The sequence below is a fragment of the Artemia franciscana genome, chromosome 19 (assembly GCF_032884065.1).
Source record: "Artemia franciscana chromosome 19, ASM3288406v1, whole genome shotgun sequence".
NCBI classification, from domain to species: domain Eukaryota; kingdom Metazoa; phylum Arthropoda; class Branchiopoda; order Anostraca; family Artemiidae; genus Artemia; species Artemia franciscana.
In genome coordinates, this window is record NC_088881.1 from 22,748,915 (window position 1) to 22,772,226 (window position 23,312).

Here is a 23,312-nt window from a genome sequence, read left to right on the forward strand (position 1 = left end):
ATCAAATTGGTACAACAAAAGGGACTGGTTAAAGTGTTACAACGTTCTTTTATTACTATGTGATTACTTTACTGTCTCTTTTGAAAGTGCCATACCATCTCCTAGCAGTTGGCGTGAGCTACTTGGCATTCAAGCTTGATCTGAGTTTATATTAGGAGCAAGTTCTATATTCACCACGCAGAGCTAAAGCCTCTGCAGTTCCAATTAAAAGGGTCCAAGTTGGTTCAGAGAAACCAGGTTGGTCTGTCTTTCCTGATCTTGTGAAGCACGCCAAGTTTTGGCTGCATATCTGGATTGCCTGTGGAAGACAACATCGTTGTACCACTTTTGACCTAAAGTGCAGGAAAAAGCGTAACTTCAAAAAAGAACTCTATAAGTTTCGCTTAAAAGGAATTTTGCAGTTCTTTAATTCGCAAAAATCATGGCACCAAGTTTATAAGGCCGAAGAGAGTTCGTACAGCCAAAAAGCTTCCAACCTCTAAGTTACTACATGGGAAGAATATTATAAGGACACTTTCTTTGATAACGATCTCCAGCTAGTGAAAAATTTTCTTCTTGTGTTCATTTAATACTGCCCGCTAGACTCATGCGATCACACCATTCCTCTATAGTGCATTTGTGTTGTATACAGAGGGTAATAATAAATTATTATTATTATATCCCTGCTGTTACATTTACAAGCACCCAACAAGCTTTATTGAAGCTTAATTCCTCGTCTTCACGCGACAGTAACGGTCTCTGCTCCCAGCGCCTTGCTAGAGCACCGAATGAACTTCATTTTTACGCCAAATTGATTTTTAAATGATTTTATGCAATCGAACTAATCCAAATGACTTTTTAGTTCGCCATATGACGTCTGTGCAAAAGAGAGGTAAATCCTCAGATTTTTTGTGAATCATATAGGCCAATCACAGTTGCTTGCAATGTGAGCAAAGTGTTCGAGTGTGTAATATTGCCGATTGCTTCTGTTGAATATTGCAATGCAAGTCAAATCGGTCTCTCGAAGAGCCTTGGTTGTCAATATGCCCATCGAATTATGTCTAAGATTCTTGTTGACGTGCAATCCAAGAATGATTCATTGCTTCTTCGTGCAGTTGATATTTCAAAGGCTTTCGATTCTGTGAATTATCTTCAAGCAATTGCTTCTTTGATTAATAGAAGCGTTTAAGCTGAGTGTTTCGATTCAAATAAAAATGAGATCCGGCAAGGAAGGAGCCTATCGCCCAGCATATTTAAATTACCTATTGCTGATGTTCTTGAAGATCTTTTGCCCACTTCGCTTCTTAACGATATGGGGATAATTTATCTTGCGTATGTCGATGATGTACGCTGATTAGTAGAACGCGCGAAATTTTTTCAATTGAATCTTGATAGGCTCTTGCAAGACTTTTCTAGTATTGGTCTGCAAAATAATAGTTCGAAGTGTGAATGTTTAGCGTTTAACTGTAGTTATCCCGGTTCTCTTTCTATTAGTGCTTCTGCTATTTCTTGTGTTTATTCATTTATGTATCTAGGAGCACGGTTCACTTGTACACTTTGTCACACAAAAGAGGCAATATGTTTTCCAACAGTGGAATGTTTTCGGTCTAGTTTTGGCTCGATTGTACAAATTCAGGGTATATTTTGCAGGAATGATATTGGAAAAATTTCTCGTCTTGAGTTGTGCCCCACATTACGTGTTTTTTGGAAGTGCTCCTCCTCCTCACAGGATGTCTTAAAAATTTCTTTAAATTTTGTAAATTTTTCCTATATCTTCCATCCCATTCAAAAATAATTCATAATTTCCATGTCCGGGATCCTTTCCATCATTTAGATAGTATTGAACTCCATACAAAGCGTAAATCAGCATTAGCAAAGTCACGTCTCGTGCCTTTTTTTGTTAATTGTGTTTTAAATAATTTTGTCTATTTTTTATGTCTATTTTTTTCTTATTTCTTATGTATCTTATTTCTTATGTACTTCCCTCATTCCTTTGTATTTTTACAGTGGGTCAGTAAAAAAAAGGAAAAAAAAAATTTCTGATTGACACGATAAAATTTGGACTTGGTTTCAAAATGCAGGCTTTCTAAAAATCTGTATATGACTCCAAAGAAAGCTAAAATTAGTTTTCTACTAATTTTAGTGAAAAGTTTTCACTTACTTGATGTTGGTGACTGCAAACCAAGAGATGGTGGATGTGATACCAAAAGCTTAGGAGAACTACAACGCGGTGGAGTTGACAACGGGGTGCGAAATGGGGCTGATGTCAAAAGATCGAGAAAGTCATCTAACTGCTTCAAAGAGAGGGAGTTGTGCAGAGTCTCTAAGGCACGTATAGGTGGAACACCTATTGACAAAAAGGTTTACTAAAAACAATAAAGAAGAAGAAAAAAATACATTTGTTTAAAATCAAAAAAAGAAGATAAAGAAGAAAAAAGAAAAAAGTCATTAAATTCTTCAAACGAAATATAAAAATTACTTGTTGCCAGCAGCTATTACAAGAAACTTGCTAACAATTGTTCGCAGCATTGCCAAAAGATGCTACCATGGCAATATTCTTTAAAATGTACCAAATGCAACTGTTATAGAAACAGTGTTTTTCCTGAACTGAAAAAAAAGGAAGAAAAAGCAAACTAAGAACCAAATTCTTCGCTCTAAATTCAAAAACAGCGCTTCATATTCATCATATTCCCAGCTAAATTGGAGTATGATATATCCCGATCAAGCCATAGAAAGTTAGTTTATACCTGGGAAACCAATAAAAATGTGAAAGTTCTGTGGTTTATGCCTAATTTGACAAAGCAGAGATCGAAATCTTGGGATTGTTTCTAATTTAAATGACATGAATTGTGAACAGAATTGCACAAATATGAACTTCCACAGATGGGGACTTCCTGTGAGGGTGCAAAGAGAGAAGTTTTAAATAGATTGGAATTGAGGAGGAGCATGCACAGCTGTGATGGTCTCAGGCAACTTGGTGCTGCAGTGAGTTGTTAGTAGCAGCAGTAGCATAGCACAATTACAAGGAATAACCATCAAGCTATTCTCGATGAACTAGCTATACAGGATGGGATAAAAGTTGCTTGTCTCTTATCCATGTAAAAAAACAAAAAGAAATTAGCAGTTGACGAAGAAATTTTTAATTTAAACATTCAATGCCACCTAATTATATCTTTATATGCCAAAACGACTAAAATGCTACCTCAAAAGGAATAGACAAGGGACAGAAGAATTGTCAGACCTAGAATCTTTTTGTGAATATCTTACACTTCTCTTTAAGCGTACAATGATCTTTGCAAGACCCTCTTTTTTGGCTTCTAATCAGTCAAGTTGTCATATACAAAAATCAAACAACTTCAAGCTCAACTCACTCCATTGTTACGATCAGATTATAGTACAATAGTAGAGTGTCAAACTGCATTAAAATCCCTGCTTGAATCGACTCGTTGCAAACAAATTTTCTATTGCCTTTAATTTTATTTTTTCTCCTCGGTTTTTACCATATTATTGTCCTTTTGCTATCATCTTCAGCATTTGAAGTTATTTTCAGGGTAGGTATCTCCAAGAGCGGTCAGGGAGACTTTAGTCGCTGTTGCTTCTTGTTATGGTGGGTATTTTGTCACCCGGATTGTATTTTTAGGCTCTCCAATTATAATTAAATAGGATTTGTCTCCCCTATCGCATACAGTATTTGTTTCCCATCACAGATATATTTTTTTCTAATAGTAAACCTTAAAAATGTATATTATAAGATGAACTATCATTCAAGAATAAAAACTAAATTAATTAGACGTAAAAAAAACAAGAGCTAAGAGCTCATATGGCACTTGTGACGAGGCGAGAAGAGCTAAGCCAAGAGATCATATGGTATGAGCTCTAACAAAATTCTAAGAATCAATGGATTGATTTAAAAAGGAAAATAAGAGGCTTAATGCCGGTCAGGATTTAAAATAAGAGCTCTGAGTCACGATGTCCTTCTAAATATCAGAATTCATTAAGATCCGATCACCCACTCGTAAGTTATAAATACCTAATTTTTCTAATTTTTCCTCTCCCTTTAGCCCCCCAGATGGTCGAATCTGGGAAAACGACTTTATCAAGTCAAATTGCGCAGCTCCCTGACACGCCTATCAATTTTCATCGTCCTAGCACGTCCAGAAGCACCAAACTCACCAAATCACTGAACCCCTTCCCAACTCCCGCAAAGAGAGCGAATCCAGTACGATTCTGTCAATCACGTATCAAGGACATTTGTTTATTATATCCACCAAGCTTCATCCCGATTCCTACACTCCAAGTGTTTTTCCAAGATTTCCCCCTCCAACTCCCCCCAATGTCAAACGATCTGGTCGGGATTTGAAATAAGAGCTCTGAGACATGAATTCTTTCTAAAAATCAAATTTCATTAAGATCCAATCATCTCTTCGTAAGATAAAAAATACCCCAATTTTCACGTTTTCCAAGAATTCCGGTTTCCCCCTCCAACTCCCCCAACGTCACAGGATCCGGTCGGGATTTAAAATAAGAACTTTAAAGCACAAGCTCCTTCTAAATATCAAATTTCATTAAGATCTGGTCACCCTTTCGTAAGTTACAAATACCTCTATTTTCAAAATTACCCCCCTCCAATTCCACCAAAGAGAGCAGATCCGGCCCGGTTATGTCAGTCACGTATCTTAGACAGGTTTTTATTCTTCCCATCCAGTTTCATCCTGATCTCACCGCTTTAAGTATTTTATAAGATTTCTGGTCCCGCCCAACTGCCCCGCCCCCCAATTACGCTTGATCCGGTTGATATTTATAATAAAAGATCTGAGTTACGAGGTCCTTCTAAATATGAAGTTTCATGAAGATCCGATCACTCCATCGTAAGTTAAAAATACGTCACTTTTTCTTATTTTTCAGAATTAACCCCCCCCCCCAATGGATTGGATCCGTTCCAATTATGTAAATCACGTATGTAAGACTTCTGCTTATTTTCCCCACCAAGTTTCATCCCGATCCCTCCAATCCAAGCGTTTTCCATGATTTTAGGTTCCCCCGCCCCAAACTCCCCCCAACGTCACCAGATCCAGTCAGGATTTAAAGTAAGAGCTTTGAGACACGATATCCTTCTAAATATCAAATTTCATTGAAACCCGATAACCCGTTCGCAAGTTGAAAATACCTCATTTTTTCTAATTTTTCAGAATTAACCCCTCCCCCAGCTACCCCAAAGAGAGCTGATCCGTTCCGGTTATGTCAATCCTGTATCTAAGACTCGTGATTATTTTTTCCATTAAGTTTCATCCCGATCCCTCCACTCTAAGTGTTTTTCAAGTTTTAGGTTTCCCCCTCCCAACTCCCCCCCCCCCCCAATGTCACCAGATCTGGTCAGGTTTAAAATAAGAGCTGTGAGACACAATATCATTCCAAACATCAAATTTCATTAAGATCCAATTACCCGCTCATAAGTTAAAAATACTTCATTTTTTCTATTTTTTGCGAATTAACCGCCCCCCCCCCCAGATGGTCAAATCGGGAAAACGACTATTTCTAATTTAATCTGGTCCGGTCCCTGATACGCCTACCAAATTTCATCGTCCTAGCTTACCTGGAAGTGCCTAAAGTAGCAAAACCGGGACCGACAGACCGACAGAATTGGCGATTGCTATATGTCACTTGGTTAATACCAAGTGCCATAACAGAATTGGCGATTGCTATATGTCACTTGGTTAATACCAAGTGCCATAAAAAATCAGAATTGAGAAGGAAGACATAATTATTAATCAAGTCATCTAAACTTCAGACGGCAGTCTCTACATGTTATATATTTGAAATTTGCAAGAAAAAAAAAGAGAACAGTCTTGTCTGATGTAAAAAAAAAAGAATACCCAAGCATAAGTTTTTCAAAAGAGAATTTAAGAGCATAAACCACAGATGACTAGAAATAAAGTCAGTTAATTTTTCAAGCGTAAAACTACCATAAATCACTATCAATGAACAAATTAAACCCAAAATGGGCAAAAACTACAATAAATAACAAACCCAAACTTAAACAAACAGAAAGTACCACAAAGAGGAATAGGGCTAACGACCCACTACCAATTAAAGACCAGAACGTAATTTGCGCACTACTGAAGACCATCTATACTTTCAGGGAAAGTTTTGGAGGAAATAAAATAGTATCAAAGTAAACTCTTTATATCGACACTGTCAAAAAGGTGTCTGTATAATATCCTAGGAATACCTCAAGATATTATGTTGGTACTCCGAGCTTCGTTTTGGGGATGCTAAATTAAATCAAAAGACATATAATGTACGTGTGTTTTTACTTTTCGCTACATCAAAAAAAGAAAAAAATTGCCACCGTAACCAAGAACTGAAAAAAACAAAAACAAATGAATATGAATTGACAGTTCAACGCATATTGATGTTCATTAATGAAAGTATTAATAGTTTTGCATTTATTAAATTTACGCTGGATTCAGGATCCTTTGTCTGAGAGGGCGAGGGTTCGAATCTTAGTGCACCGAATTATTTAGTTTGGGACGGGGGTCAGTCGCATGACTCTGTAAGCTCAGCCAGAGTCGACCCAGCTCTAAATGGGTACCTGGAGAAATTCTTTTCTAATTTTATCTGGAGAAATCTGGGGAAGGTAAACAGGAAGGGTGTGCAAAAGCACAGGATGGTTGCCCCCCCCCATTGTAATTCCTGGTTTAAGGGCCAAGAAACGGATATCAGCACGGCCGGTAGGGACTGTGAAGTCTAATGCCATATTCTTTACCTTTCTTTTTTTCCTTTTTTTTAATTAAATTTATTAAAGAGAAAACGTTTAAAATATATTTGTTTTCAGTAAAGTGAAAACATTCTTGTTTATTACTATTATTATTACGTTCTTGTGTTTAGATGGCACGAATTTCCGTTTGTTTTGGGCTTCATTTATTTAATGGGAGTGAATTATGGTAGTTTTACGCTTGAAAAATTATTCGGTTTTATTTATGACCATTTATAGATGGATATTGGTTGCTCTTTATTTTTCTTTGAAAAAATTCTTACGTGGAAGAAGTTTTTACAATAAATTTCTGTTTGATTAAATTGATTTAGTCTTTTTCAATGGTTAGGAAAAGTATGTTTCAAATCTTTTCGGTTCTTTTCAACAAGAATCCAGATTTTTGCTTACTACGTAGGCCTAGATGTTGGACATAATTTTTCAAAAACTTTCAATAATAGTTGTAGTATAATGCTTTGAACTGACGAATATGGGGAAAGCATTCAAATATACTGGTTTAAAATCTGAATAGTCTTTGTTTTTTTATGGCTGATGGAACTGTAGCCCCCATCATGTTAAAACTTTGAGTACAGACAGCTATTAATCAACCATCTCCCTCCAAATGCCCTGGGAATTTCACCGTGATTCCCTTAACCTTTCCTGAGAATTTCCATATACACCCTTTTGGCCATCTTGAATACATATATTGCCATTTGATTTAGTTCAGTTTTCCACTGAACGTCTCCAGACAGTTTTAACTTAATAACCTTAGTCCGTTCCTGAGATATCACATGTATTCCCTTTGGAAAAAATTGAATGCACATAATGTCTTTTGATTTAGGTTAGCATCCCAAAACAAACCTCGGAGTACGAACATAATATCTTGAGGTATTCCTGGGATATTGTGCAGAAACCTTTTTGACAGTGTGGATACAAATAGTTTACTTTGATACAATTTTATTTCCTCTCAAAATTTCCCTGAAAGTTTTAAGTTAATACCCTATTCGATTCCTGAGATGTTGTATAATCACGATTTTGATAACCTGGACGCACAAAAACTCTTTTAATTGAGTTCAGCAGTAGTAGTAGTAGCAGCAGTAGAAATAGTATCACTCACATGTAGTCCCAGTTCAAAGTACTTGCAGTAGCAGTCACTGTATCGAGTATTCCTAGTTACAGTCGCAAGTAGTTACAGTCGTATTTGTAAGTAGCTGCAGAAGTAAGTAGTTGTTGCAGTCAAAGTCGCATGTAGAAGCAATCACAGTTCCAAGTAGTGACAGTCACAGTCACAAGTAAAGTCACAGTCACAAATAGCGCTGTTGAAATTAGCACAGTGGCAAGTATTCATAAACATAATCAGTCACAGTCTTAAATAGTCGCAGTAGCAGCAGCAGTAGCATAAGTAGTAGTTATAATACCCCTGAAAGGTTAAATGTAATACCGTCAGTTATTTCTGTGATATTGCAGATTTTGCTGATTTGATTTTGTCCAACATACGCCCCAACAGTCCCAGAAAGTTTAACCATAATGTCATTGGCCATTCCAGATATGCTGCAGGTATTTTTTTTACTAACATTCAAAATTAGTTAAATATTCTCTTCAGCATTCCCTGCAATTTTCAAACTAAAACCTATCCGTTCCTAAGATATCGCAAATACGTCCTTATGACAAACTTAGATGTACATAGTGTCTTTTCATTTCGTTCAACATCTCTGATAACATGCCCTGAAAGTCCCAACGCAACAGCCCTAGCTGTTCCTGAGATATTACAGATACGCCCTTTTGACAAGTAGCATTCACATAGGGTCTTTTGATTTAATTTTATAGCAACATAAGGTTTCCCTGAAAGTTTCTACTTTACTCCCTATTCCAGTCCTATGTTTTCCCGCCTATACCATTTTGATAACCTGGACACACTTAAAATACTTTGATGTAGTTCAATAGCAGCAGTGATAGCAGTGGTAGAAGTAGTAGCAAAAGTGGTAGTGATATTAGTAGCCCTGAAATTTTCAGCTTAATACCCTAATGCTTTGCTGGGATATTATGGTACAACCTTTCATAAACCGCATGTACATAATGTGTTTTAATTTAGTTCAAGACAATCTTGACATTCCCTGAAAGTTTTACCTAAATAGCACTAGGATTAGCAATAGCAGCAATCGTAGTATTAGGAACAGTGGGGGCAGAAGTAGTAGTATTAGTAGTAGTATCCCCGAAGTCTCGTGTTGTTTCGTTCCACGTCCCCTCAACCTATCTTCATAGTTTCAACTTAATACTCTTAGGTGTTCCCGAGATATTACTAATAAGTTCGCTTAATGTGTGTTTCAATTTAATTCAAATTTTCAAATTCTTGGTCAATCTGCCCAAGACTCTAGACAGACATGACTTGCTAAAAGATAACAAACAAATATTGGTCCAACAAGAGAGGCACACTTACTCCCGCCGTTTACCGTGCCAAATTAACCGAACACTTGGAAAACTATAGGTTCTATCACTATCTTAGCTCTATGACTATCAACCTTGGTTCTACTGGCCTAGGAATGACGCATGGACGGATAGATAGACATATCTATTAACAAAGAAACTAACATCATTTTTATACATTCCTCATAGGGGGGGGGGGATTAATGCCAGGTTTGCTTCTCACTCAATTGAACTATCTGTCTTGGCTTTTTCTACAATTAGCCCCTCAACATACCCTGAAAGTTTTAATTTTATACCCTTAGCCTAAATAATAGTCGTACTAGTAGCGGCGGTAATACTACTAGTGGTAGTAGCGGTATGCTCAAAGTACCTTTTATTACTTTAACATACCTCTCAACATTATCTGAAAGTTAAAAAATTAATACCGCAATGTTGGTGATATATTGCTAATGATATACTAGCAATATAAATAGAAAACAATATATTAGCCGTGCGTGATATATTGTGTCTTCTTAACAGCCCACTTGTATATAGCGTGTTTCGATTGAATTCAAAATTCCTCTAAAAACTTCCTGAAAATTTCCGGAAGTAATAGTAGCGGCAGTATGTATATAGTACCTTTTGCTTGGTCCATTATCCACTCAACACACCCTGGAAGTTTCCCCCTAATTCCCCTAGCTCCGGCAGTAGTAGTAGCCGTAGGAGTAGTATTCATAAAGCGCCTTTCGGTTAGTTCAACTTTCCCTCAGCATCCCGTATAATTTTCAACTTAATACCCGAAGCCGATCCTAGGATATTGCTAATATTCCTTTTTGATAACCTACAAGCAGGCTCGTTAGCTGGTATGGTAGTCTTTGGTTACCTTGACCTTTTACTTAGTTCAAATTTTCCCTCAACATGAATTAAAAGTTATCCCAACAAGTAATTAAGACCTGCCCATGGCTATACTTATTCTATACAACGCTACCAAAGCATATTGAAATTATCCTTCGTGCATAATTAGACACTTCGCATTTTATGGTTAAATATAGAACATAAGAATAACAATAACATACAAGAATAATAATAACATGTAGAAGTAAAAATCATATAAGTATTTAGCAATAAATTGCATATATACAAAAGCAAATATGTCCTATGCTTCAAAGAGAGAATGCAACCCTCACAAATAATTAGAACCCACCCAAGGCCAATACAGCTCCCATGATACCTGAGTATGGCTTTATAGAAACCCCCGGTAGTGAATTCCAGGGATTTTATTCAATTATGATCTGAAAAATTTACTCAAAACAAAGAGCCTTATCAATGGTGTCATTTGAAAAACCCCAAATGCAATAATTTGGAGAAAAAATATTACATAGCCCATGCCCCTTGAATCTCAGGATGTAGACCACGCTTACTCCCCAATAAAAATGCTGGAGCTACACTCCTGAGCCTTACCTTTTGGAAGAGTGTTTGGTCCCAAGGTAGTGGACAAATCAGGAGCGCTTGATGACCCACTGATGACGGCAGTGCTAAATAAACTGCTACTAAGAGGAACAAAATTCCGTGTTGAATGATCTGATGCATGCCAGGTAAATCCACTAACATGACCAGCGATTGAATGCCTATGACGGCGAACCATTTCTAAAAAATAAAACTTATATAAAAAAAACAACTTAATATTACACTGCTTTCTTTGAGTGCTTGAAAAAAGAAGAAAAAAGAAAAAGAAGAAAAAAAAAGAAAAAGCTAAACGATCTTAGCTCGTTTAGAGTCTTAATGTTGCTCCTTGCTTTCAGTTAAAAGAAAAAACTTGTTTTTTACTTTATTTCTGATCATTTTTTGAATCCTATCTAGGCCTAAAAATTATGTGGCATGAGCTACCGCTCCATAAGCCCCCAGCTCCTTCTACTAAATTGAATATACTAATAATCGTAAATTAGATGGTAGCACCCTACATCGGTGGCATAAAAAATAACAATTTCTCTGGGACTTAATTTAGAAACTAAAGCAATCAAGTGGAGCTGAAAAAGAAAGAAAGAAAAAAAAGAATAGAAGAATATCAGCCATTATGCTAATTTTAAATAAAAAGACATTGCATCATGAAGACACGTCGTTACTGGCAGTTAAAAATTAGGTGGATTCAAAAAAAATATATGCAGCTATATTCATAAAACTTTAATTTACGTTATCTATCCTCAAATATATTTATTGCGACTAATTTACTATTTTTTTCCTTTTTACACTGGAAAACCGCTTTGTTGACAGTACATAAGGCAAAGTGTAAATAAGATACCACCGATTCAATTAATGCAAATCAATAATGCAGTTGGTTTCCTTTGTCAGCTGAGAAAAATAGGTTAGTAAAGCAAATTAGACGCAAGACAGATGAATTACGGTAATCCGACAATAAAAAAAAAAAAAAAAAAAAGAAATTTTTCGAAACTTTCGAAACAATTCGTCACAATTCGAAACTTTATTTTGCTTCATGTTTTCTGATTAAACTATTTTTTCTCTTTGCTTTTATGTATCTGGTTATATTTAAGGTTAAAATATCTATTTCCTTATGTATTCTACCAAAACGTCAAATCAGACTTTAATGCTTCGTAAGAGGATAATCTATGTGTTTTAACTCTATCATCTAAGAATATTCTCCCCTTTATCCAACATAAGTTGATCTTAGAAAGGGTAGAACTGCAATGCGATCTCCCTGTATTCCATACCCGAATTCAACATCTTTTGAATGAACTATATAAGAACAGGGATTTTTCTCAAGGTAAATAACAACACTAAAACCAACAATGGGTAGAGGCTTTTTCTTGTTAAATGGGATCAACTCACAAGCCCCCACTGTGATGCCCGCCCCATCCGCTCGCCCAGGTGTTTAGAAAACATCTAAAATATGTTTCCAACATAGGCAAAAACATTGATTTTGATTGTGTTTTCAGGTGTCAGAGGATTTTACATGAAGGGGGAGGGGGCATTTTTCCCATAATCCCTAGGAGAAGATACATATTTAAGCTTATTTTTATTTGAATTTCGTTTCACTTGAAGAGAAAACATATTAGACTCTCCAGGTAATTTAGCAACATGCATTACAGAAGCTCAAAGTCTAGTTGTGTTGCGGAGCAACACTACTGCTTTCGTAGTTTTTTTTTTGTTTTTTGTTTTGTTTTTTTTTCACCGTGATCAGCGACCTGTAGCTCCGAAGTGGTAAGAGTTAAATATTTGAGATTTTTCAGAGGGAAGGGAAACGTGAAACAGAGTAAAAAAGTTCCAGAGAAGTTCCTTAAATGTCTAACAGTTTTCCATAAAAAAAAATAAAACCGTTTTTTTCTTAGAAACTCTGCGTTCGATGTTTGGCGTCAAGTTAAGACGACCCTAGCTTCGGAAATAAACTTGTTAGAAATACAGTTATGCTGAACTCATGTAGAACTTTCATTTGTCTCTTCGAGAACCGGAGCACAAAATTCCGTAGCTCTTATAGATTTCCCGGAAATAATTCCGGAAAAGTCCATCTCGTTCCGATTTTTTTTGGAATTTTCTCAAATTTTCGATTTTGATGTTTCTTATATTTTTATCGAGTAGTGCTATGAAAAGTATGCAAGAAGAAGTGAAGTGTTCTATATACCAAGTTGCTTCGTTCTCTAAGAAATAATTTCCGAAGTTTCGACGTTCTAGAGGTAACTTCTGTTCTGGACCAGCTAGAATTTTTTTTCCAACGCGGTTCGACAGGTCTCGATCTCCTAACAACTGGAGCTTACAATAGTTTCTCCGAAATAAAATTCCTTCTTTGGGTTTTTCTATTTGGAAGTTTTGTCATGCCCTCGGGGCAATTTAAATTTTTTGGTGAATTTGGTTTGTTTTATATTTTCCTAGCTTAGACCATCAAAAGTTAAGCAGAAAACTATAAGACGTTATTTCCGTATCTCTTTCAGATTTCCCGGAAATAATTCCCGAAATGTGCGTCTCGAAACATAATACTTCGAATTGGCGTCAAGTTAAGACGGCCCTAGTTTCGGAAGTAAACGTTTTAGAGATAAAATAATTATGAACTCATATAGAACTTTTATTGATGTTTTCGAGAACTGAAGCATGAAATTCCGTAGCTCTTACAGATTTCCCGGAAATAATTCCGGAAAAGTCAATCTCGTTCTCGTTTATTTCTGGACCAGCTAAACATTTTACCAAACTCAGTTTAGTAGGAGCTCGAAATAAAACCATATCAAAGATGCTTCAAGATAACAATCGAAACCGCATTAGAAAAATGTCCTCTGAAGGACATAATGGAGACTGTTGCTCCGCAACTGTGTCCCGTAGGGCACAGTTGCACGTGTTGCTCCGCAACTGTGCCCCAAGGAACAGGGCACAGTTGCTGCAACACTTCCCGTTGCACAGGCAACGGAGGTCTAGTTTTTTTTAACACTGATCACCTGAAAATTTTGTGCAATTAGTCCCAGATATTTATAAAGTCTTTCATCTTAAAAACTATTCATGAAAGACTTTGTTCGCAACTTCAAATAAATTAAATTCATTTGTGGGACCACAAAGGAAAAAACTCGCAACTCTTAAATTAAATGTAAAAAAGTTAACGGTTTAAAGGCACATTAGTTCGAAGAGATCTTTGAAAGTGACGAACTTGATTTAACACGTTGTGTTGCTAGAAATGCAGTAATAACTTAAATCTTTCGATATTTTAAAAAGATGACTCCCCTCACAATAAGAAATGAAGAAAAACAATAAGGTAAAAAGAAGTAAGTAAAGCCAATGGTATCAAAAAGGATAAAAAAGCTGTAAGAACTGCAAGAAATGCAAGAACTGCATAGTCCACCACCAAACCCAAACATTAGGCAATGAAACTTGTCTCTGACTCACCATCATCATCTAAGGCTCTCAACATGGGAGCTCCTTTGGAAAAGCGTGCTAGTAAAAGAACATATTAGTAACATGACAACAAAAGGAAGAAAGATAGAAAAATAACTGGCTCACTAATAGATTAAAAGAGGTTGAAGTTCTGAAAGCCCCTTGGATAAATATTTTGTAGAGAATTCATATGCCGAAACCTAAAATTAATTAGCAAAGAAAAACAATATTAAAAAAAAAAACTCAAGACGTACAGCTCACAAAATGTTATATTTTTCGCTCTGTAATGTGCTTAAGAAAGTAATCGAAATAAAAATATAAAAAAAGGGTTTAATATTTCTAAAAAGACAGAGAAGAATAATTAATAATAATAAAGGCCAGAATATTTTGGCTTTTTGTCCAGAAGCCTTTGTCAACACGAATATTAATAATAACAATAACTAAAAAACTAAATTAAACAAAACACATAAAGAAAAGGAAAAAACAGAAAAAAAACACGAGCGCATATCTTAATAATGTCCCACATGATAATGCTAACCATACAATAACAACGTATCAACCATAAGCAGGACAAATTAGGCTATACCTCTGGTATATCCCATTGCAATAAAGTACCGGTAGGGATACAATTGGTTGTTGGTTTGAAAATAAAATCTGGCAAAATGAAATAGTCTATACATAAAAGACTTTTTATTTTCGTCTATCTTATTTGATATATAATGCTTCTTGTTTTATATTTTCAAAACAGAAAGGCAGTTCAGTCGATAAAATTGTTTCCAATGTACTTTAAGCTAAAGAAACAATTATAGTCTAAATTCCTATGGGAATAAATTCCAAAGCCACAAATGATCTTGAAATTTCAAGAGGACGGGAGGGATGTCGGAGATGTCCCCGGTTTTTTGTGCAAACAAAATAAAGAAAGAGATAGAAAAAATGTATTTACCTAGTCGATTCTTAAGACAAAACTGAAAAATTCCACTAGCATGAAGTTTCAAATCATTGCTTTTTTCATGCTTTTAGATCAAACATATAGTTAGGTAAGTGTAAATTCGCGCTGATTTTATCTACGTGTATTTATTGGCCTCAAACTATTTCAACCATTATGAAGTCATCTAATAACGAATTTATTTTGTCAACTATTCTATCATACCTAAAAAAAAAGGCAATTCTCAATTCTTCTATAGGTTTTCCAAATATACAATTTTCATAAAAGTAACTTCTTTACAATTGACTTACTCACAAACAAAACTAATTCACTCCAATTTAAATTTGCAAGATTTTACCCCTAATATACTTGCTTGATTCTTAAGTAAATATAAAATAAAACGGTACAAAGGCGTATGTGGGTTTTTCAGTACATGAAGGAAATGTCAGTTTTGCTTTCTCTTCTGAGAAAGACAAGTGCAGCCCCTAGCCCCCCTAATACGTCACTGAAAGAGTCATTTTCTTCCTTCGTATAATTGGTAGATGTCGATTCACTACTTGTACCAGGGCCTGCGGAGGTTATGCCATCCCTGGAGGCATATTTACTGGTCTTTTAGACTATTTGAAGCAAAAAAAGTATCACAAAATTTAAATCGAATCCCGTTGGACAGTACAGGTAACCGTTTACGAAAGATGGGTAAGGGAGGGGCCTGGTTGCCTTCCAATTTCTTTTGACTTTCAAAAGAACACTAAAACTTTCGGTTTCCAGTCAAGTGAGCTGCCTCCAAAGCTTTTACAATCAACCCTTCTCTTTAAAGTAGCTATGAATAAATAAAAATAATGACAAATAAGAAAGAACAATCTAATGGAGGCTTATTGCTCTTTGCTACAGGCAATGCAAGAACATTATATCCGATACGTATATGTTCAAGGGCGTCTACAGAACGAGAGTCAGGATGCCTTCAGCCAAATAGATGACCAAAAATCGCAAAGGTTTCAAAACAAATATCATTAAAGATTTATTACTTCAAGCAACCACTGATCCAAAATTTTGACTAAATGTACAAATTTTGTTCACAATCATCCTATGTCTTCAAATTCCCATTTCTTGTCCAATGACGATTTTTGGTCGTTGTATAAATCCCTACCTTTAGAGAATTTTTAGGGAATTAAATAGCTTTCGAAGGCCTAAAATTGAAATTTAACCGTATACTTTGCAAACAAAACATTTAAAAAAAAGTAAAAAGGTGTTAGAATTCACCTCTGAAAGATTATATGGATCCAAGAAAGCTTAGAAGTAAAAAATAAATACCTTTAGGTAATTTGATTTCACTGGATTGCAGAGAAGTACTTTTAGCAGCAGGGTCCTCGAAGGAGACTGAACGAGAGGGTGAATTGCTTTGCCTATCTAAACTCCTTGGGCGGCTGCGGCTACCGCTTGATGTGGCATTTGACCGTGAATCATGTTTCACCTGTTGAGATATGGTGGGATCTCGCGATCTTCCAGTCGTTGGAGATACCCTAAATCACAGAGAATAGAGACCGTGAGATAAAGCTCAATTTATATATATATATATATATATATATATATATATATATATATATATATATATATATATATATATATATATATATATATATATGTATATATATATATCGCCTCTGAATTATTTGTCTTTTTTTTTAGTGTTTTTAATATTTGGTAAATGACGACTTATACTTACTTACGACACGACTGCCTGTGTATGGATTATTCTTTATGATTGATTGTGTATGGCTATGCTGTTTGAATAGGATGAATAGGGCTAAGGCCTCATTGAAGTACTTATATATTAATTACTATTGTAGGAAAACAGTCTTCCTTTTCTCCTTCTGTTTTTTTTTTTATTTTTATGTGTTTGTGCTGTTACAATGGTGATTTCTTTTTTCAATATATATTCCCTTTTCGCTGCTTGGATCCAGTCGGCTCTGTCAGTCTTATGCAAGGTTTGATGGTGTAATTTAGTTAAGTTAGCTTAAATTACGCTACAAATGTCAGAAATAGGTCAAAAAAATAATCTGACCCAACCTAACCTGTCACCATTAAACCTTGCATAAAAAAGACAAAACTGACTAGCTCCAAGCAGACAAAATGAAATTTCGGACATTCAACGGTGGATGTCGACATTCTCCAATTTCGGTCTTTTACTGTAACAAATATATATATATATATATATATATATATATATATATATATATATATATATATATATATATATATATATATATATATATATAAATATATAAATATATATATATTTATATATATATGTATATATATATATATATATATATATATATATATATATATATATATATATATATATATATATATATAAATGTATATATATATATATGTATATATATATATATATATATATATATATATATATATATATATATATATATATATATATATATATATATATATATATATATATATATATATATATATATATATTTATATATATATATATATAAAATTTAAAAACATCTTAAAACTCTGAATTTCTTTCCTGAGAACATGCATTAAATTTAATAAAGAGTAGGTAAAATAAGGTAAGGAGAGCATATGACAAGACTAACTTTATAATGGACCCTGTAACAATTTTCCTCATACTAGAGCAGTCTGCTGTCGCTTGATTTGGGAATCAATATATATATATATATATATATATATATATATATATATATATATATATATATATATATATATATATATATATATATCGCCTAATGCCAAACAGCATAAAAAAGCTTTTGGAGACAGAGAGAAGGGGAAGGGGAGTTAGCTTCTTCGTCTCCTTGGGTTGAAGAGATTTCTTTTAGTGAGATGTCTGAATTTGATTTGTAATATGTTTGACTTGACGACCCAAAGAAAGAGGACAGATAATCTGACTAAAACCCAAAGAAACGAGCATAAAATATTTTACGTAGAATACAACGTATACGCCGTGTAATACTAATAATAAAATCCTTGTTCGACTGCCATATTGTGGGAATTATATTTATGGTGAAAAAAGCGTCTTGTTTTTTTAAGTGATAATCCAAACCGATTTTACCTTGAAAAAGAAAAAAACAGCCTACCTACACATCTGGCAGAAAATATTTGATGAAAATAGCAAGCAAATATCTATTTACTATAGATGCTGAGCTTTTCAGAAACCTAGGGGCAAATGTCCTTCTGCCACTTCTTGTGCAGATTCAATTTGGAGTAGAATTGCCTCCTGTTAAAGGACCTTTGAGTTTTCCAAGGCCTTCAAACAGGTAAAATGAATCTTATAACGTCCTCACCAGCCTAAGCTGGGGCTATTGATTCATTTTTAGAAATTTTATTCAAGTAGCATAGAAAACTTCTGAGATTACAAGAAGTCATCGGATTTAATTTGAACCAAAGAAGTATTTCTTGAAGTTTCACTGGCATAGAATAATTAGGTTATGAATTCACAAAACCAGTACCCTTCTCAATTTTATTTTTGTGAAGAACAGTGGTTTAAAAAAAGAAAGGTATATTAAACTTAAATATTACCTTATTGCAATCGGTTGGGATTTCAGACTTCCATTCACAATAGATGACAAAAGTGATGCTTCTATCTGACCAACTATAGGGCTCGCAGGAGACTCCTTTAAAGTAAGATAAATCAGATTAATTGAATTTCTCTTTTTATGCTGCCTTCTTCCACAATTTAAATGCAAGTGCTTCTTGTCTTGTTTGTAATTTGGAAAAAATTATATTTTTCATTCATTGAAACTCTTTCCTCATAAAATAGACGAAGCTACTGATAAAAAAAGAAAAAAAAGAAAATGAAAACGAAGCTTGTGCCTTTATATTACTAAAGAAACAGAAAGACAAAAAGAAAGAAAAAAGACAAATATAAAACACAGAGGTTCAAATAGAAGAGAATTGTGACGAATAGTGAAAACTGAAAATAATTATTATTTAAGTTTTGCAATAACACAATAGTTTAGAGAAAATCATAGAATGTTAGTAGAGAAACAGAGAGAAGAGAGAGAGAGAGAGACAGATGTATATATATATATATATATATATATATATATATATATATATATATATATATATATATATATATATATACATATATATATATATATATATATATATATATATATATATATATATATATATATATATATATATATATATATATATACATATATATATATATATATCATGAAAAGAGAAATCACCAATGCAACAGCACAAACACACAAAAAAAAAAAAAAAAAAAAAAAAAAAAAAAAAAAAAAAAAAAAAAAAAAAAAAAAAAAAAAAAGAGACAGAAGGAGAAAAGGAAGACTGTTTTCCTAAATTAGTGATTAATATAGACCAGCACTTGAATGAGGCCTTAACCCTGCTCATCCATACAATCACATAGGTCAAACAGCATAGCCACACACAATCAACCATAAAGAATAATCCATGGACAGGCAGTCATGTCGTCAATAAGTATAAGTCGTCATTTACCAAACAATAGAAAAAATAATATAGACAAATAATTCAGAGGCAACACCCAACATAAGGGCTCATCAGGAGAATACACTGGCCTATATAGGGTTTCGCCACTCTAAATTCTCTACCCAGCACAGTGTTGTGGCTACCACAGAATATCCATGGCATCCCCGCGTCAGGTATCACCCCCAAAATACATGCCTATGAAAAAAACAAAACAAAAAACAGCAAATGTAAAACAACCAAGTAAAACCAAAACAAGCTTATCCTTTTAATATATCCCTCCCTTTAGCAACAATAGGTAAACTAAATAGTATAAATTTTACCAAATCACAAATATTAACACATTGCGAAAAACCTGAATGAACTAAACAATTATAGAATTAATCTTTACCATGTGGCTAATTTTTAAGAAAATCCGCTCAATTAGAAACACAATTCAAAATAAATGGCGCTGCGACAACATTTCTCGAACCTCCGAAATTAGTTGAAAATTTCTTTAAGTATTTCTAGATAATTCTTTTGATATTTATTTAAAAGTTCGTTATAATGAAAACTAAATTTTTTAAATTGCCAAGTTAATTTATTTGCAGAAAAACCTCTTGATATCAATTTTTGGCTTAAGATTTTACATCTATTTTTAAAATCAATATAATTACTACAAATCCTTGCATAACGAAGTAACTGGGAGAAAAACGCTGAATATGTGATATTTGAGTTTATATTACTTTCAGGGAATGGGAAACTAATCACTTCAAAATCAAAATCATCCGTTTTATTATACATTTTAAAACTTAATTTATTATTATCACAAATATTAATATTTAAATCTAAGAAATGATCTTCATGACCAGCGCCACGACTAGGCTCAAGAATAAGCTCTGATGGATATATGTTTTTAGAAATATCAATGAAATCCTTACAATTTAAGACCAAAATATCATCTAAATATCTTTTATTATTTGACAAAGCATGTTTTAAATTAATTGGATTATTCTTATCCATCATATATTTATATTCTAGTTGACTTAAAAACAAGTCAGCTATAAATGGGCTGGCATTCCCCCCCATGGGAATTCCCACAATTTGCTTGTACAAATCACCCCCAAATCTTATATAAGTATTGTATAAAACAAATTCCAATAACTCAAAAATCATATCCAAGCTGTAACATCTCAAGTTAACTGTAGTATTAAAGCAGTTTGTCCATAAAGCTTTTTTATTATAAATGTCTATTTTTAAGAACCTTTTACTAGATAAGAGGAAAGATTTCTTGATAACAGTTTTTAAATTATCAAACACTACATTAAGTGATAAATTAGTATACATTGTCGTAAAATCGAAAGACTCAATTCTTTTAGCTGAAAACATTGTTAAAGAATCTATCACCTGCAGTGAATTATTAACACTCCGATATGGATTAAAATTCAAAAATTTTTTAATACCAGAACAATAGGTTTGAAGTTTATTTACAATTTCCTTTAAAATTAAAGAGAGGTCAGCAGCAGCAATGCGGGTTGGACATTTAGCTGCTCCAGCAATAAACCGTGGTTTAGGGGGATTCTTATGAAATTTTACAGTCCAATATAGGAAAGGGAACTTTTTATCATTGTCATTTATTTTAATATTAAAATTTTAAAAAAGTATTTCTTCAGTCTTTTCAATTAAATTCTCATCCTCTAAATTTACCTTTTCGTAAACATTAGTTGTGCATAACTCCCTTTTTAAGATATCACAATACAGCTTCTGACAAATTATGGCAAAATTATTATTAGCTTTATCCACCGGCACAATTACAAATTCATTCTTTAGATTAGCAATTGCTTGTTTAATCTTCGCATTATAAAATAATGATTTAGTGTTACTATTTTTTAAGTTAGAATATATTTTATTTCTTATTCTACAAATAATTAAATTCTTCCAACTTTGAAAACTCTCTTTATTTTCATTCTCTTTCTTACACCACTTATCAATAAATAAATCAAAATCATTTTCCAAGCCATCAAGAACACTCGGTGGTTTCAGATGATGTGAAAGACGGAAATTAGCCCCTTTATTCATTATAATTTGAAGATCATCTTGCTTTATTATTGACAAGTCCCCTGTTATAACATGTTTGTAAGTAGGATTTACAAATAGGCCAAGTTGCTTACAATTACAAACCGGTTTCCAATTTATATCACTATCTAGTCTTTTTAGTATTAAATTATAATTAAAAATAATTGGCCCAATAGTTTTTGAAAATTTATAAGTTAAAACTGGACAATCATTATAATTCAAATTACTAGGAAGGGCCTGTTTCACATACCGCTGATTAAAATTTCTGGTAAGTTAATATCTTCAATCTGCTTACAAGTAAAATTAATAGGTAAATATAATCTGTTATCCTTACTACTAATCTTATCGAACTTTTTCTTTTTTGAAATAAATTTCGTTTTAGTTAGAATGCAAATTGTATCACATATTACTTTAAAATTATAATCAAGAGCTGTATTATTCTTAACAATCCAGAAAAGTTTGATTAAATTCCTCTTGGATAAATTATTTAGACATTTTACTACAGAAATCATACCCCTAGATTCAAGTAGCTGGCATAGATCTATAGAAAGCATATGTACATCTAATTCATTTTTTCTATTATTTTTCCTATGTCCTCTCGATCGTTTTTTACGTTTAATAGGACAAGTAAAAGAAGGATGGTCCATAAAACCATCAATAAATTTAACAACAACATGAGACATGTCACCATATTTTGCTACACGATCATTTAGCCCAAAAGGATAAGCTGTACCAAGAGTATGGATCCAGAAATCCTCCTGTTTACGTAGTCTATTATTCTTCTCTTCTTTATTTAAATTTTCTAATTCTAAATTTTCTAAAATTGTGACAGTTATATCTGATATGGAACATTTACCATTATTACAATGTTGAACTAGATAGTTATTAGTTTTTTCATTATTAACTGTTGTCTTATGTCCAGAAAATCTTTTATATATATTATTAGTTGTTTCCCCCACATATTGTAGAAAGCATTTATTACATTCTAATAGGTAAATTACATTGGTTGTTCTACAATTAACATTACCACGGAACTTGCATGCAAAATTTTTGTTATACAATGTACTTTTAACAGAAGTCCGTGGGACAAAATGATCTTGGCAAAGAAAACAACGACTTTTACACTTACTAACTTTCAAAAAATCGTTCCGAGTTCCGAGGCTAATATTTGTGTTTTATTGCATAAAAAGTTATTGAAAATAAATCCAAAACAAACCAACATCCAAATCAAAATCCATATATATATATATATATATATATACATATATATATATATATATATATATATATATATATATATATATATATATATAAATATATATATATATATATATATACATATATATATATATACCTGACACATGACACGTGACACAGTGATACCTGACACGGGGATACAATAGGTATTCTGTGGTAGGCACAACGCTTTGGGTAGAGAATTTAAAGTGCCGAAACCCTATAGGCAAGTGTATTCTCCTGATGAGCCCTTGTGTTGGGTTGTTGCCTCTGAATTATTGGTCTTTACTGTTTTTATTGTTTGGTAAATGACGATTTATACTTATTGACGACATGACTGCCTGTCCATGGATTATTCTTTATGGTTGATTGTGTATGGCTATGCTGTTTGACCTGTGATTGTATGGATGAGTAGGGTTAAGGCCTTATTAAAGTGCTGGTCTATATTAATCACTAATTTAGTAAAACAGTCTTCCTTTTCTTCTTCTGTCTCCCTCCTTTTTTTTTTTTTAGTGTGTTTGTGCAGTTCATTGGTGATTTCTCTTTTCGTTATACATATATATACATATATATATATATATATAT

At 33.4% G+C, this 23,312-nt stretch overlaps 1 protein-coding gene across 9 annotated transcripts in view; it reads right to left on the reverse strand.

The window, feature by feature from the left end:
* The window catches only part of LOC136039432 (inositol hexakisphosphate and diphosphoinositol-pentakisphosphate kinase-like), a 121,048-nt gene that overhangs the window by 6,711 nt on the left and 91,025 nt on the right, over window positions 1-23,312 (reverse strand). For 8 of the 9 annotated variants that reach the window (XM_065723171.1, XM_065723174.1, XM_065723170.1 and 5 more), the window contains 5 exons: window positions 18,492-18,586; window positions 16,236-16,444; window positions 14,012-14,059; window positions 10,595-10,780; window positions 2,141-2,326 (listed from right to left, as the gene is read on the reverse strand). In XM_065723171.1, coding sequence (XP_065579243.1) covers window positions 2,141-2,326; window positions 10,595-10,780; window positions 14,012-14,059; window positions 16,236-16,444; window positions 18,492-18,586 — 724 coding nt within the window. The remainder of the gene's footprint in view (window positions 1-2,140; window positions 2,327-10,594; window positions 10,781-14,011; window positions 14,060-16,235; window positions 16,445-18,491; window positions 18,587-23,312) is intronic. The other variant, XM_065723169.1, reaches the window with a different exon arrangement.